The following is a 16,688-nucleotide window of genomic DNA, read 5'->3' as shown; positions in this document are numbered from 1 at the left end:
ATTATTTTTTCTTTACATGATTAGCTAATTTATTTTATCTTGATTAATACAAACTAAACATTTAATACAACCAACCCTCCATTTAAAAAGCAATTACAATAATTAAAAAAGCCAGAAATAAGAAAAATAAAGAGAATTTTCTCTTCATAAACGTATTTTCTGAACAAATAAATATATTCCCTAGTGGATTAAAATAAATTATCAACAAATTCGTTTCATGTACCAAAACTGTTTTTATTTATCTAATTTCAATCTGCTTCCACATTAACTCAAGCACTTATCTTGAACACTAAATCTTGACTTCCTGACTTTTCTACATGTAATATCTCTGTCGTGTTTCTTTTTTCCATTTTCATGGACAATGGAAAAGCTATACCTGTATTATTTCCCTAATCTTCCCAATCTTTGCGCCCTTCTTCTGCATCAGAGTTCCTGGAAGCGATGACATCTGATAAAACATTTGCTGTTTGATGTCCATTTGGCTGTTTCACCTCCTTTATTTCATCCCAGTCATCATCCCACCCTTCATCCCACCCTTCAGTTGTTTCCATATTATTAGCTGAATGGGAGTCTGGCCGCTCCATTTCAAGTTCCTGATATGGGACTCCATCAACATGCGAGCTTTTTAGAAACCAGCAGCAGGCACATGCCCCTCCAGATATCAAAGCTATCAAAAACAAGTAGGCTCCGTATTTGGGGGATAAATAGGTGCCAAGACCAAAGAACGGCTCATATTTGACTTTTAGTTTCTTTGATCCCATTTCAATTGTGCACGAACCATTTACTGTGTTTAATATGATGGACGGACTTCCTTCAACATTTTCTAAGACATCAATCTGAACAAAGAATGCAATAGGACTTATCAAATAAAAGATAGAGACCAAAGATCAATATGTAGGAGATGCTCAATTGATTCTACAAGGGTTATTTATGCATGAATCAGTATTTCTGCAAGTTAAAACCGGTTCTTTGTTTCCAACTCTATAACCCAACCCCCCATTATATCAGTTGTCAAACAAGACTCCCAATGTATTCCCACCAAGACATGTCCCACTTCTGTAAAGCATAAATGCTAGAAATTAAACGAGCTGAACCTTTATGGCATCGTGTTTGGATAGTTGTATCTCTGGGAAAGTAACCTTAATATCTGTGATTGGTAAGATTCACTTTCAAGATGCCCTCTCCATCATTCTGGACAAGAAGAAACAGTTTCCCTGGATGCTACATAGGAAAAATAGAGAGCACTTCACTGTAAATTCAGTAAGGCATGAGGAATGATCAGTAAAGATGAAAAACCCAATCCAATGCATCATAAATCTAAAGTGGACATGAGATTTGCAATGAAAGAATTGCAGCCTTGTGCTAAGAGTCTTGTCTCTAGTTTTATCAATACAAACATGACGTCATGATCATTAGCAAAAATTGCCATGTTTTGCTTTAGCAAGTAGTGAGAAAAGCTTTTTACAGATTGGATTGATGTTTTTTTCCATTCAAAACAGAACATTGCACAGTCAAAGGCATACGAAAGGGAAGAAGTGATGGTTTATCTGACATTAGGAAGCAGAACATCCAGAATAATAGGAATCTTGGAGTGATAGTTCTTCAAATTCGGTAGAAGAATGGATCCAAAGTGACTGGGGTTTAGACAACAATAGGTATATCATGAGTCATCAAAACATCACAAATAAGATAATCCAATGTTTCATTTGTTCATTCCAAAATGTTTCTATTTAACTGAAAACAATCTCCATAATAAAAAGAAAACCATTTCCCAAGAGATTCAATAGTCAAACTAAATCCATATTCTGTCAAGTCAAGCACAAATCAGTTCAATTAAGAAAAGTACAATATGGTTAAAGCAGGCAAGCTTGAAGGTAAAGCCCAGATTAAGTCAATGCAAGAAGGAAAATTACAAAACCCTTATGGGGGAAGATGGGGCAGTAAAATGAATTTTGTCTGGCATGTATGATTATTTCTAACTAATTTTAGCATTACAATGTTATTTCCATCATGATTAGCAAAAATAAGCTCCCGATGCTCTCTCTGTTGGGAATTATCATTCACTCTTCAAAATGGTAGTGCAGACAATGTTGCAGGACAAGTTATAAATGCAGCATGTATCCAAATACTTTTGGAAAAAATAATGATTGTAAAACCAGGTGATTTCCTGACCTTATCGGTTTTATGACATTAAGATGATCTTCAACAAGCAAAGAAGGAATGGCAATAAGTTGCTATCCCATGCAAACAAAAGGACTAGATTTACATAACTTGCTGAAAAATGTTCTACTAGTTTGATTAACATACTGTGGTAAAAATATGAAATTAGAACTGTAAAGTGATGATTAGTTGAGACATTAAGATGATCTTCAACAAGCAAAGAAGGAATGGCATATGTTGCTATCCCATGCAAACAAAAGGACTAGATTTACATAGCTTGCTGAAAATGTTCTACTAGTTGATTAACATACTGTAGCAGAATATGAAATTAGAACTGTAAAGGTATTACAAGAACATTTTTAGAACTTTAAGGTTGGTTTCATCGAACTCAAAAACTATTTATCAGGTGGATGAGAAAGTGATCAAATTGAACTTTGGACGAGATCACAAGAATGTTTTCATAGAAAACAAATAAATCAGCAAGACCTAAGTTAGAGAAACTAGATGAAGCAGCTGCATCTTCTCAGGGGGAACAGTTGAGAGATGAAACATGAAGAAGAACACCTTCAAGTTTGAGAACCAAGATCGTAGTTCTAACTATTTCAAATCTATTTATTTGAACAAAAATTAACTGAACAAAATCAATATTGAGATATTAGGGCAATAAAATCTAAACAAAAAGAAAAGAAAAACGAGAGAGAGAGAGAGTCGAGATTAGCAGTAGAAGAGTACTCACAGGTACTTGACGAAAGAAGGCAAGCAGTGAGGTTATTAGTGGAGTCCCGACATCCCCTTTTATCTATCGGATCGGAACACCTCTCCTTCGTTTCCATGTAATATTGAAATGGTGCAGGAATCGGAGAGCTCTGCAACAAAAATAAAATAAAAATCTACATATTATTAAAATTCTAAAAAAAAAGAGAGGGAGGGAAATGGGAGTTATCACCTCTGGAGATTCTTTTTGTCATTAAATTTCCGAGGTAATTCAAAAACCCAACCATCGCATCCTTTTCCCATTATGAAACTCATCATCAACCCACGAAGAAGAAGAAGAAGAAGAAGATTCATTACCCTCTGATTACTCATAATCAATTGATTTTACAGATAATTATTTCAGCACGACACTGCTCCCTTCCGCTTTTCTTCTTCCTCTTCATCCTCTCCTCTTTTTAACTAGCTTCTTCTACAGGTCAAAGTCTATACTCGTTGACTCCGTCTCTCCTTTCTTGGCTCCTTCTCCCTTTCATTCTTCCTTTCACAATTAACTAATCCTCTACGGTTACTCGTACTGAGGCTGCTGCTTAGTTAGCTTACCCTTCGCTTTCAAATTACTCATGTGGCAGTTTGGGGTCCACACACGGTATCTTGAAGACGTCACGTTTTTCTCATTCCGTGAAACGACAGCGTATCTGTGCCTATCTGTGTTTGGAATTAGATTTTTTTTTCCTGAACCCTTGTCTGTAAATCATCGATGATCTATTGTCTTAATTCACTCTCTCTCTCTCGTATGGAAACAAACCCCCAAATTCCTTCAAATTAGGGTTTGATTTCGTCATTTAAATCAAATAGAAAAAACAAAGAGAAATGTCAATCAGAGGAAATATCTTTAGTTTTTGTGCTCCACAAAACGGAATAAATTCACAACTACTCTTCCAAGACGATCCATTACGATTCAATTGCACCGGACCGCCTCCGCAACAACAGCAGCAACGCCGTGTCGGATCCCAAAAACTCGGGAACTCACCGTTTTATCGATGACAACAAGCTCTTCTCCTCAACCACTACTGCAACCGCCACTTCCACCGCCGGCTCCGACCGTTACTTTCCCTCTCACCACCAACCACCACCAGGATTTTCCCGAGGAATGTTTATCAGCGTGAACCGCAGGGAACTAGTGGAGATGATACCGACGGTGAGGATGATGAAGATGATGAGGAGGACGATGAGGAGGAGGTTGATGACGTAGACGGTGGTGATGGTGATCATGAGAATGGAGTTTGATGTGCTTGTTGCTGCTATTGATCTGTAACAGCAAAAACACTAACTGTAACAACAATAATTGTAAGTGGAACTATTATAGTAATGCTAGTAATAGTGTTCATTTGGACAAAATTGGGAAATGGAAATGCAAAAGCCCAAGCATCTTTTCTTCTTTTCGGTAAGTGGAAAGAAAATCTTTTTTTTTTTTCAAAGCTTCTTTATTTCCGTCTTCTTTATTGGTGTTATTTGTTCTGGCTTGTTTAGGGATTAGTGGGGAAATGGTGAAAGATGGAATTGGTGGTGGCGGCGGCTTGGGGCAAACAGGGAATAATGCGGTGACGATCGCGGAGGCAGATGGGGAGATGTATTATTCGCAGTATTTGCAGGGGACGGGGGGGTCTGTGCTGGTGGAAAGGATATGGGTGTGGAAAATGGCTGTGGATTTTTTGGAAGGAAGGAGGTTTCAGCATTTTTCGAGTGAGTCTGGAGATTCTTTAAGGGCTATTTTATCGGCCCCTGTTACGTAAGTTTTTGAGATTGATTGTTGAATTTTTTTTTCTATGTTTGTATGGCGATTTTTATGTGTTTGGCATGACATGGACTATTTGTGTTCGAATCAGAAGTTTTTGGAATAATCTGTTTTGGCATGCCATTTTTTTATTCTACTGTAAGCATGTTGCTGGAAAGTTTTTACTTGTGCAATTTATTTACTTTGGTTTATGGATTCAGGGGAGCTTTAATGGATGACGCCATGATATTGCCTTGTGGGCATTCATTTGGAGCTGGTGGAATGCAGCATGTTATCAGAATGGTCAGTTCTCAATTGAGAAGGAATTTTTGGTATTTGAATAATTCATTGCAACTCTCTATCATAGGAGGTTTGAATAACTTCTCATACTGAGAAAGTACCAGATCAAAGAGTGTGAGAGAAAAGAGAGGGGGTGGGGGTTTTGAGCTTCGTTAATTGTGTGCCTTAATGAATTTTATCTGCAAACTTTAAATTTACTACAAAAGCTTCAAAGGCTGCTTCTGACAGACCTCCAGCTTTAGTCACTGTTACTATAAAGTTTCCTTCAGAAAGCACTATACATGAAGTCTGGATATGTCCATATCGAACTGTAATTTTGGCTTAGTTGAGGCTCTAACACAAGCACTGCCTTTTAAGTGCGTCTATTTGCATGTTTGGTCCTCTTTGTAATTGGCCACTTTTCAATCTTATACCCTTAAGCAGTCCTTGTAATTTGATAGTTGAACTTGTACAGTTTTTTTTACTTTTAATGGTAATGCATGTTTCTAGGTGCTGGTTTTTAATATAGTTGTATTTTATTGCTTTGGGCAAGAGCAAGCTACAAACCATGTCCTGACAATCTGTCAATAGTAATCATAACTGTCTTCAAGGCCTTATGATCAACAATTAATGAAATAGCAAACTTTTGTTGGTCAGATATGACACACTTCTGGACTTTCAAGAAGAGCAAGCTTGACCCTGTGATTGATATACTGGAATGAAGTATTTTTGCTTCTTGTTGAATTGTCTTCCTTCCACTCATTTTATAACAACTTATAATGAGATGTTTCTGCATTTTTAGCTTTCTGCTTAGCAATGCTGAAAAGTTTGTGCGCCTCTGCTTGTTCTGTGCAAATGGTTTAACTTTCACTGGACTCTGTTATTTAGAAATCTAACAGTTGTGTTGCATTCTGATCTCTCTCTCTCTCTCTCTAAGATGTTCTTACAGTTGTTATGAATATGATTTTTGATTTCAGTTTTATGCTTGCATTTTCAGAAAGTTTTGCTACAGTTGTTCAGAGTCAATTTCAAGAAGACTCAATAGCTCCCAACCTCTGTAAGTAGTAATTTGTTGTTGTTGTTGTTGAAGTTGTAGGATTTTATGATCCTGCTTCCTACAAGAAAAAAATCGCAGGCTTTGTATTTTTTAAGCAGTGGCAAGATATAGGAGTATATAGTCACTATGATAAAGAGAACTATGACAAGTTCATCACAGCTTTCTTTTTCTTTGGCTTGTTCCTTTTCAACTGTTTCATGATTTGCTGCTGTCTATACAGCTCTCAGATATGCTGTCCAGGCATTTCAGCGGTAGAAGAGGAGTTTACAATTTATCGCTCATACAAAAGGGGTCAGAGAGAGGTTTGACCAGGTTTGTTCCGGCAAGCCCTGGGTTTCCTTTTAAACATAATTCTCTTTAACAAATGTCAATAAATAGGAGCAGACTGCATAACAATGCATACCTTTCCTTTTCATTGCAAGTCATGCTGCTGCATGGTTCTTCCTCATCTGAAGTAGATTTTCTCAATGAGAATGTCCCTTCATGTTGACAATTCAATAGCCTGGATTTAAAAAAACTGTGTCAATCACTGGGATTTTTTAAAACCCTGCAACTCAGATACTTTATTTAAGTATTCTCTTATGTTTTAATTTATCCACTGCCATTTTATTTTTTTTTGTTCCTCGGCAACCCTTTGGTTTTAGAATGCAGCAGTGGCCTCAACTTTTATAAGCTTTTCTAAAAATCGCCCACTGTTTTTTCTCTTATAGGACAAAGGTGGTTATGGCGATTCAGGGGTCATGGATCCACAGCCAAGGTAGAGGTGTGCAGTTCCCATTTGCTGTGACAGACCGGGTTTATTATAAAGTGTTTAGCAAAGCTCCAGTTTTCCCTGTATGGTTTGTCTAGTAATCATTTAAAATTAACAATATGAAATGGAAATATTCAGGGAAACAAGAGGACACCTCCAGCGGTTTTGTTTGGACGGGAGGCTGTTTGTGACACACAATTGCTTAAATGGATGGTTGGTCCTTCTTGTTTTTCTTACCTTCAATTTTTTTGCAGTTAAGGTTTGGTGCATTGCCTCAGGTCAATTCTATACTGGATGGTCGTGGTTGCTCTTTTCTTTCCTTGAGAAGATAATACGTTTTACTTTTTGTGGGCATTGTTATGTCGACCATGAAGTTTTATCAGAATCTGTGCATTGTTGATTTTTGAATTTCTTGGCTGTCATTACATGCATATGGGAACATTCGTGGAACAAAATCTGTTTTGAATGAGTTAGATACTTTGAATTAGTATGTAAATAAGTGAGTACATTTTGCAGCTTGGATGAGATAACAGATATGGTGATGGAATTACATCTTAAATGGTGTGAAATGATTGAGCAAAACCTCTAGTCATGTAGGATTGAAAGATTGTCTCAGTTGAGATTTCTGCACGCAATGGCATGGTTGCCTGTTTTTTTTGTATGAAAGGTGGTGGTAACTTGATCCTTGTAACTTAATACAAACATTTACAGTTATTAGTGAAGACGTTGGAACAATTGCAGAGGAGTAGTAAAGTTGCGAGTATCGATCACTGCCAACTTTCAAGATGATCCAATCTTTCAAAAAACAATATCAACCAAGATTGGCCATCCAAACTGGCTCCTGTCTGCTTATACACCAACCGAGGTAAGCAAATTAATTCTGCCTACACACCATAGCAAGGTTGGTTTTCGCCGATACTCAAAACTACTTTTCTTTACGCGATGAGTTTTCTTCTTGCAGTCCCTACTAGCCAATGTAAGAGCATGTAAATTATAGAAGCCATGATGCAAATTGTAAATTTTAGGAAAGCAAATAGATGGAGAGTTAAAATCAAACAATTTTATTTCTTTGTTTTGGACAATGACGAGCCTGTCTGTTATCTAACTAATGTTTGTGCACACTGATTTCCCATATCAAAGCTTTGTTGCTCTGCCAAGGTCTCTGGTGCAATATGTTTTAATTATCCAGAGCAGCTTATCATTAGTCTGTCAGATAACCAGAAGAGATCCAAATCTCTTGCAAAAAAATATTAGTAAATCGAGAAATTTATGCTTTGTCTGACCTACGAGTCATGTACTATTAAGTTGAAAAATGATAATTAATATATCTTCTCTTCTGAAAAAGTTTACTATATTAGCACAGTAATTAAAAAGGAGAATTCAATGGAGCCTTTCAGAAGCCCGTGAGAACTATTATGAGAGATCTTAAGAAGCCTTTTCAGTTTTAGCAAAAGGCCAAATATTTTTTTTTTATATAATATAGGAGAATTCAAGTGTTTTATTTATTTATTTATCCTTCTGTTTCCGAATGGGTTGGATACAATCCACCAAGCTCAAGACCTTCATTGGACTAAAAGTGCACTCTGGAGCACTTGTTAAGAAAGTCATCTATATGCCTCTAATAATTCACAGTCTCTTTTTTTTATTTAGAATTATTGTAACCGACTTAAAACATTAACCAATATAAAACACACATTATTTAAAGTGTACTATAATATCCTATATTTTTATTTAATATTTTAATTTTTCATTCATTCTTAACACAATACTTAAAATAAATAAAATATAAAGTTAATAGAAATATGTCTTATCAATTTTTATTATTATATTGAAGAATCATTTTATTTTAAATTACACATCAAATGAAAAATAATTAATGAATGAAATTAATGGTTAAGAAATTCTTGGAAATGCTAAATTTACCATTTCCGTGTTAATTGATAAATTAACTGTAAATAATTAAATTCATTAATTTATCATTAATGTACGGGTAATGGTAATTCAAAGTGGAGGTAATTCATCCTTGTGGAGCTATTTTTTTAATATAATATAAAAAAGTGTAAATTCCAAATATGATAAAGTTGAGAACTCATTTGACTAATGTTGAATTTTTTTATTAAAATTTATATTTCAAATTATATGAGGTGAAAGATGTTCTAGATAAATATGATTTACCTATTAGACTATTAAACAAGTCATGCACTGGTTGGGTTTAAAACCTTTTTCTGGAAATCATTTATTTTTAAATTATATGTAATAAATAGACATATTATAAGAAATACTTGAATAAATTTAAGGGGGGAAAAAAAAAGGAATATTATTAAGGGGTAATATAAAAAAGAACATATGCTAATATACAAAAAAAAATGAGATAATCTTATTCAAAACCATGTCAATTGAAGAAATTTTAATAAAATAATTACTCTAAAAAGTTCTAAATGGATTTATTTTAATGAATACTTGTAGACACAGCATCTCAAACATATTTCTAACTAATTTATTGTATAATTTTAAATTTGATAATTAAATTAAATAAAAAATAAATAAATAAGTAAAGTAGGGTGGAACGGTTGGGCTTTAAGTGGTCTAGTCATCTAAGCTTCATAATATTTTTTTTGTTTTTGTTCAAGTATCGAAGAGATTTATCCATCATTTTTTTTTATAAAGAAAACAATGATGTGTTGTTTATATTCTAGAGTTCTACATTAAAAGATGTTAGAAATTGACTAGTGAGGTTTTAAACTAAAAAAAAAAAAAACATTTTCTCAACATGTTTTAACCTAAAATCACCTAAAAAAAAACCCCCTTTAGAATCTAAAAAAATATAATTTCTCAACCCAAAATGACTAAATGAGTTAGAAAAAACATAAAATAAATAAAAAAACAATTTTCTTTCTTAACTTCAATATACTTTTTTGTCATGATGAATGGAAAAAAAACACTTAATTGTAGCTTCATTCGTTCGAATGGAACTTAATTGACACAAAAATAAATTTTTTTATTGTTGTTATAATTGACAACCAAAGATTTTTTTCTTATTTTTCTTATTTTTTGACAAACTTTCTCTTTTTATTTTTTAAATTTAATGTAAACAAAATAAGTTTTGTAATCAAAATTATAACTTATAAATAAAAAGATAAAAAAAAGGCCATTAATGTACAGTTTTGAAAACAAAAGTCTTTATCTTTCTTGGTTTTAATTCAATCCCTCTATTTCTATTTTTCAAATTAATAAATTAATTTTTTTTAATTAAAACATTACCAATGTCAAAAAAAAAATTATTTTTTTTCTACACATGAAAAACCCCTTATTAAGCTAATTTAATCAACTTCAAGATCAATTTAACCAACTTAACATGACAAGAGTTAAACTGAAAAAAACCACGTGGATGGGAAAAAACAATTGTGCCTTGAACCGCAATTGCTTTTTTTTTTTTCTCAAATTTTAATTCAAGTTCCTAATTTTAATTACAGCAAATAATAAAATGAGATTTTGTTGCAAAACCAAACATCAACTCCATATCTATACATGTTTTGACACCATAAGATCAAAACAATCAGGTCCCAACCTACATTTTGGTTGAACCGCACTCATTAAAAGGTGCATCATGGTTTTCAAGGATGAAATTGATTCCAAAAACAGTCTTTATGGAGAGAGATTGCTTCTTTTTCTTCTTTTTATCTAATCAAGACTTGATATTGAGATATGAAAATTATCTGACAACGAATAATCTTAAAATTTTCGTCAAGAGATAAAATAAGCACAGATGAAGCATTAAGACGCAAAAAATAGTGTAGTGTTTGTCATTATGAAATCATTTAAGACAGGCTTTTGGCATAAGCTAACCTCATACATTACAGAAAAAACATAATACAAAGATGTTTGTACTAGAAAAACATGACCCTAAGCTTGTATTGGGCTTAGAAAAAAAAACAAAGAGTAAGGATTTGTGGAGAATTTCAGGTGATTTGAGATTTAATGTCTAGCACTTCAATTTTTTCTACATTAGGGCTTCTAGGTATACTTAAAGATCGTTAAAAACTTTTTTTAAAATTATCTGATACCATCAGCAGGAACTCAGAATAACTGTATTATAAACAGCCAACCCCCAGAGCCCAGCGTGACCATCCACTCAAAGGTAGCATGAAACTGCAGCTGGATTCTTCATACAGTCAACGATGTTTTCTGACATAAATTCTTCAAACCGATCAGGGAACGTTAATGAATCGAATCGGCTTCATGTTCTGATTCTCAAAGATGACAGGTTGCAGGCTTGACCATCCAATGCGTGGGCAAAGAGGAAGAACTGTTCAATGGGAAGAGTCTTCACTATTTCCTGTTACCATTCCCGTGAAGCAAGACTGAGCGCAGTGGATACATGAAACCAAGAGGACAGTCTTGGTTACATGCATGTTTTCATCTTAGGGGGTAAGCTTTCCACACACAGAGGAAGTGTTCTATTCTATGTTTCTAGTTCTAGAACAAAACATCAGATGATTGGTAAAGATGAATATTAACAGCAGAATGAAAGCACTCTTCACTTCCTAGGTGCGCCAAGCGGTTTAGCAGGGCTTTCAAATACAACAAACACCAAAGATTTTTTTAAAACACTTTTAAAAACGCAAAAACAAACAGAACCTACAGAAACTGGATGCATTAAAGTGTTCTTTTCTAATGTGCACTTGTTCAAAAAATCAAGAAAACACAAGAGAGAATAAAAATAAAAGCATGAAGAAAAGGGGTAAGAGCACTGTTTCATGAACATTAAGAGTTCCAATTTCATGCTACACTGGGAAACTGAGCCATGAGAAAAAACATCAAAGAACCTTCGATAGGTCGATTATTATTTAATCTCAGCAACTTCCTTTATCAAAACTAGAGTTTATAACAATCTACCACAACAATGATTCTGGCTACTTTTTGAAAAAAAAAAGAAAAGAGAGAGAAAGATGGGGGCTCAACTTGATGTTATATAGATTAGCTTGCTATCCAGGCATAGCTTTTGCAAAGATTAAAGAACTGATCAGTTGTTTGCTTTAATATTTTAGAATTCAACACCATTAGAGATAGGAGGAAGACACTTCGGTTAATAAGATCAGAAACAAGATTACATTCTCCTTCGAACTTCAGGAAATCCGCAGGTTGAATAGATGGAAGCTGCAGCAGCTCTAACAGCCAATTCCTTCTGCGAGCTATCTGCTTTCTCAGTTCTGCACATTGAAGAAAACTGTATAATTATGAAGTAACTTGCAGAATATTTGCCACATGGTGAGGCATGAATAAAGAATGTTGACGAAACAGATTGTTTATATTGATGATAAATGATAATGTCTCTTCAGTCATCATAATTCATCATCCATAATATGAGCTCACCATATGCAATTTAAGATACTATACCAGATTCCTGCCACAAGTTTGACAAAGGTATAATGGCGTAGTAATTTACCTTGGGTAACCTAAATTGCATTATAGTGCAAATGTTGCAGCCCTGATCACAGTGCACTGCATTTCCTTTACTTGGCTCAACCAAGTTCCTGAAATTCAAACCAGAAAGCACCGTAAATAAGCTAATGAAAGAAATTGGATTAAAAAATTGAATTTCTATACTATCATAAGCTCTGCAGAAGAGGATTTATTTAAAAAATGGAAATCCTATTACAAGTAAGAAACAATTTTTGTATTCAGGAAACTGTCTAGTGATTCAGGCAAATGAATTAGTCTGGTCAGATATAAGTTGATACCAAAACCATCGCAAATCACCATGGAATCACTGAGTCAAATTCACACACACACATCTCTAGATTACTAGTAGAATTTTGTAGCATGAGAAACAAAGAAAAGTCTATCCTATTGCACTTGTCTTTCCAATCACACTTACAAGTTGTTTCTCTTCTTCAGAAAGTGCACTGTCCAACTGATCAAACAATGCTCTCCATCTTGCTTGATGCATGGGCAGCTGTTGCATTACTGGACACTACTTCTGAAGAACTTTTCATAGTATAAGAACCGTCCACTTCAATAGCTGAGAACTCTTTTTGATATTAAAAATGGTAAACTCAGTAGTTATCACTGCTCGGACTCTCTTCCTACTTCGGCGCAATGCTGAAAGTACAGGAGAATGGTTATTAAAAAAAACAATTTTATAGGACATCATGTACCATACTAAATAATACTCAACAACCATTCACATTATAAAAGCATTACCGCTATCCGTCCTCTAAAATGTCTTGATTGAAGAAGTTCCAACCATTGAGAAGAAAACAGTAGCAGCTGAAAGTACAAAAACAAAGTATAAAATACAAACCTTTCAGCTAAGATGTTCTTGGCTTTCAGTTTGTCGTGTAACTTCAATGTCGTGATAAATAGCAATACCTAATTCTATAAAGATACACAATTCATTTAGGTGTGTGTTTGTTTTTGTAGTTTACCATGTTTTTGAAAAAAATTGAATTTAATTTGTTTTAAATTATTTTTTTAGTGTTTTTTTATCTTTTTAATATTGATGTCAAAAACAAATTTTTAAAAATAAAAAAAGATATTATTTTAAAGTATATCCAAGCCAAAAAATACTTTGAAAACAACTTCTGCTTGCAATCTTAAACACGCTTAGTGTCTTGCAATTCCTATCTACCGCAGTTTCACATATAAATATCCAAATATTAAAATTGTCAATTCCTTCTAAAAAAGAATTTAACACACCTTTCACAGAAAGACAAGAAGCACTTGCGTTGTTGCTGATTCCTCATTCAGAACAGTTCTAGATTCCTCCAGGCGTTAGTTGATGAAGGCAACTTCAATGTCAATGCATCATTCTTCCAATGCAGCTGAGTGTGAAACAAAATTTTCTGTCATGTACCATGTCTTACCATGCTGGAGTCACCCTCCCCGTTGGATATAGGGTACCCTCTTGTTTGCTTGCTCCCAAATAAAGAAGTTGAACTCCCATTTCCATGAGAAAAACTGAGTCGATTTATTCCAGAATCACTCGTACTATTGTTTTCTTTAGTTCCAGATTTTAGATATTGCTTGTTTGCTTTCAAGACAGCCATTTTCGAGTTTTTTCAGACCTTACCAAAGCCTCTATTATGGAATGGACCTGCTTTTTATTTCTCACATGGTTTATGATCCCAGGGTTCAAGCCATTTAGCAATCCACTTGGAGCAGCAATCTTTGGTAAACCTATCCACCTGTCTCTCTTCTTTGCAAGTTCCATCTTTTCCTTGAGAACTCATCTTTGGTTTCCTCCCACGTTGCTTTGCCATTGGGTATCCCTCCATGAGAAGATGTCATAAAACCACTTTGAATTGAAATCCCTCCATATGAAGATGACAGAAAAACCGTTTTGCTTCATTTCTTTCCACATTCTTAATGGATCCTTTTCCTGCACTGGACCAGTAGTACTCCCACACTCAGAAAATATCTCTTGTCTTCTCATGATCTTTCTGAGTGTGGAATTGGTTCCTGGTTCACAGAGCTATCATCCTGTGCATTCAGATCCAAGCCAAAGCCAACAGAGGTTGCGCGTTTATTGTCATGTTTGCTCTCATGCTTCTTGAGCAATGGACTTCATTACAATTCTCAGCATGTATCTGCCATATCCTTTCTCACCAAATGATTAACAATGCAAGCTTCATTACTGAGATCCCAGTGGGCTTAGAGGCAGCAGTGACCTCAACTGATAAATGCGGTCCTTCCACTTCTTTCTGCTCGATAAGGCATTGAAGTCCAAGGTTACTGGAACATTGGTGACTTGGGACATCTTTTCAGTAAACTGAAAGCTGTCGTCGTCTTCTTTGTTTTTCAAGTGATTGCTGCTTACTTCTGTGCCATTATCAAGTAGAAAAAAACAAAGCTTTAAAACGATGTTTATATTGGAAGTTCAACGGGCCACAACAAGTTGATCTACAGTGGAACTAAAGTACCATTCTACGTGTCCAGGCATTGCAATTTGTTTTCAATTAAATGTTTCTTGTTGGTCTTGTTCTGCTAACAAGTATTACTAGTGAATAGATTTGTCTATTGTACTTGTACATAGCTGCATTCTGACATCCCAGATACGAACAAATTTCAATATCAAAACACCTAACAGCAGCAAAAAAAGTTACATATTAATAAAACCTTACCTTCAAACCTCAGCACAGATTCAAGATTACGCATTTTAATCTTTTTTCGAGCAACTTCTGATTTCTCTCCCAATTCACCACTAGTCCGCTTCTCACCAGCCAACTAAAACAACCCAGAATCAGGAACATAAAACTTCTCAAAAGAACCAAAGAAAGAGAGAAACCAACCTTGGAATCAGATCTGGACCTCCCTGTATCCCCTCCTCGATCTTCCATTAGCTTAAACCTAATCCAAAATTCAAGACTTTTAGTACCAAAATCTTGAACCAAAAGGAAAAAAGGTAAAAACTTGAAACCCGATTTAAGACTTTAAACAACAAGGACCTAAGCCGAAATCATAAGGACAAAAATTCTTGGAAACCCTATTCAATTAAGATCTCTAGCATCAAAACTTTTTAAAAATTTTAATCTTGAAACCCAATTAAAAATCAAGAAATTTAACACAAAACCTTAAAACAAAAGGCAAAAATAAAGAAATGGTAATAAAAGATTTCCTACCCGCTAAGTCAAATCTTGATTTCTTTAAAAAGGTTATCTGTATCTACTTTTAGTAGGAATTGAGAGAGATTGGAAGCGAGTTAGGGTTTCAGAAAGAGGAGGAGGGATGGCAAGATATGTTTTGAAATGTATTAGTGATTTGAATTTACAGAGAGGGAGAGAGAAAGAGAGCGCGCTTGCTTTTGCTTATCTCTTGTCTGATTTCAAGTGCTAGAAGACATGGAGGAGTCGTGCTTCCTTTTTATTTATTTTTTTAAGGAGTTTTTGACGCTAACAACGTGAGGGAGGGAGGAGGTTTGGGGGCTTGGAGTTTCGTTTTTTCTCCTTTCAAATTCAAATACGATGTTTGGAGGGATTTTTGTATGGGCCCCCACATTATTCCCCATAGTTATCACCTCCTGCTTTCTTCTTTTTATTTTTAATAGGATTTTGAAATTATGATAACAGATTTTTTTAAATTATTTTTTATTTAAAAATATATTATAATAATATTTTTAATTATTTATTTTTTATATCAACACATTAAAACAATCCAAAAATATAAAAAATTAATTTAAAAAAAATAATTATGTCCAATCTTTATTTGAGATGCATTTACCAAACAATTTGTTTAAAACCATGTGAATTGAATTTAATTCAAACGATTAAATAAGTTTTTGTGTTTGGATCTTTTTGAGGATATTAATTTAAATTTCAAATAGAATTTAATTTATAAAAAGATATGCAAAAGTAAATCAAATGGATACCCTAGGATTTGTTACAGTAATGTATCTTGAAATTAGTGTTAAAATAATATTTTAAAAACACTTGCATGTTAACAAAAATTCTATTTTTTGCTTTCTCTTGTTCATACAGCTCTTTCTTTTATTTCAAAAACTTTGGTAACACAATATTATTTCATATTGCTCCAATTTAAAATAGCTCACGATATAATTTTACCTATTGTTACTCCAATTTAAATAGGTCTATTTATATATTCTTTTAAACACTTATATTTCATGTCATTTAAAAAAATATATAAAGGTCATTGTAACAAAACAAAACAAAATGATTTCTCTAATAAAATTGATTTCTAAATAAAGAAAAAATTATTCAAGATTGCTAGTTAAATTTATTTTCATGGGTATTATAAACAATTTAATTGAATTAAATTATTAGGTTTAATATGTTATTTCAAACATAAAAATTATAATAGGTTATCAATTGAATTCAAATTTACTTATGAATTCAATTTAGCATGTGATTTTGTTGGAAACAAGATGTATACGACTCACTAGTTAATTATATTAATGTTATATATATTGATCTTGGTTATGTGATAAGTTTTTGTTT

The 16,688-nt window shown here is 33.8% G+C and overlaps 2 protein-coding genes and 1 long non-coding RNA gene across 3 annotated transcripts; 1 reads left to right on the top strand and 2 right to left on the bottom strand.

Annotated features, from left to right (window-relative positions):
* Nucleotides 1-252: 252 nt before the first annotated feature.
* LOC118028914 (uncharacterized) lies at nt 253-3,122 on the bottom strand. Its single transcript, XR_012168854.1, has 4 exons — nt 3,107-3,122; nt 2,897-3,026; nt 1,095-1,249; nt 253-836 (listed from the first exon to the last, which is right to left on the bottom strand). It is a non-coding gene; the product is annotated as an uncharacterized lncRNA (long non-coding RNA).
* A 1,274-nt stretch (nt 3,123-4,396) lies between these two features.
* Nucleotides 4,397-7,260, top strand: LOC118028927 (U-box domain-containing protein 62). The gene is made up of 6 exons (XM_035032680.2): nt 4,397-4,663; nt 4,870-4,951; nt 6,205-6,296; nt 6,695-6,779; nt 6,874-6,948; nt 7,252-7,260. Exons 1-6 carry the CDS (start codon nt 4,419-4,421, stop codon nt 7,258-7,260), a joined length of 588 nt encoding a protein of 195 aa, XP_034888571.2. The 5' UTR covers nt 4,397-4,418.
* Nucleotides 7,261-11,842: 4,582 nt separating this feature from the next.
* On the bottom strand, nt 11,843-15,642 carry LOC118028928 (uncharacterized). Its single transcript, XM_035032681.2, has 6 exons — nt 15,357-15,642; nt 15,027-15,084; nt 14,859-14,961; nt 14,406-14,556; nt 12,182-12,269; nt 11,843-11,962 (listed from the first exon to the last, which is right to left on the bottom strand). Exons 2-6 carry the CDS (start codon nt 15,072-15,074, stop codon nt 11,843-11,845), a joined length of 510 nt encoding a protein of 169 aa, XP_034888572.1. The 5' UTR covers nt 15,075-15,084; nt 15,357-15,642.
* Nucleotides 15,643-16,688: the final 1,046 nt, after the last annotated feature.

The sequence above is a fragment of the Populus alba genome, chromosome 19 (assembly GCF_005239225.2).
Source record: "Populus alba chromosome 19, ASM523922v2, whole genome shotgun sequence".
NCBI classification, from domain to species: Eukaryota; Viridiplantae; Streptophyta; class Magnoliopsida; order Malpighiales; family Salicaceae; genus Populus; species Populus alba.
Note: the sequence above shows the minus strand (reverse complement) of the source record. Positions and strands in the feature narration are given on the sequence as shown.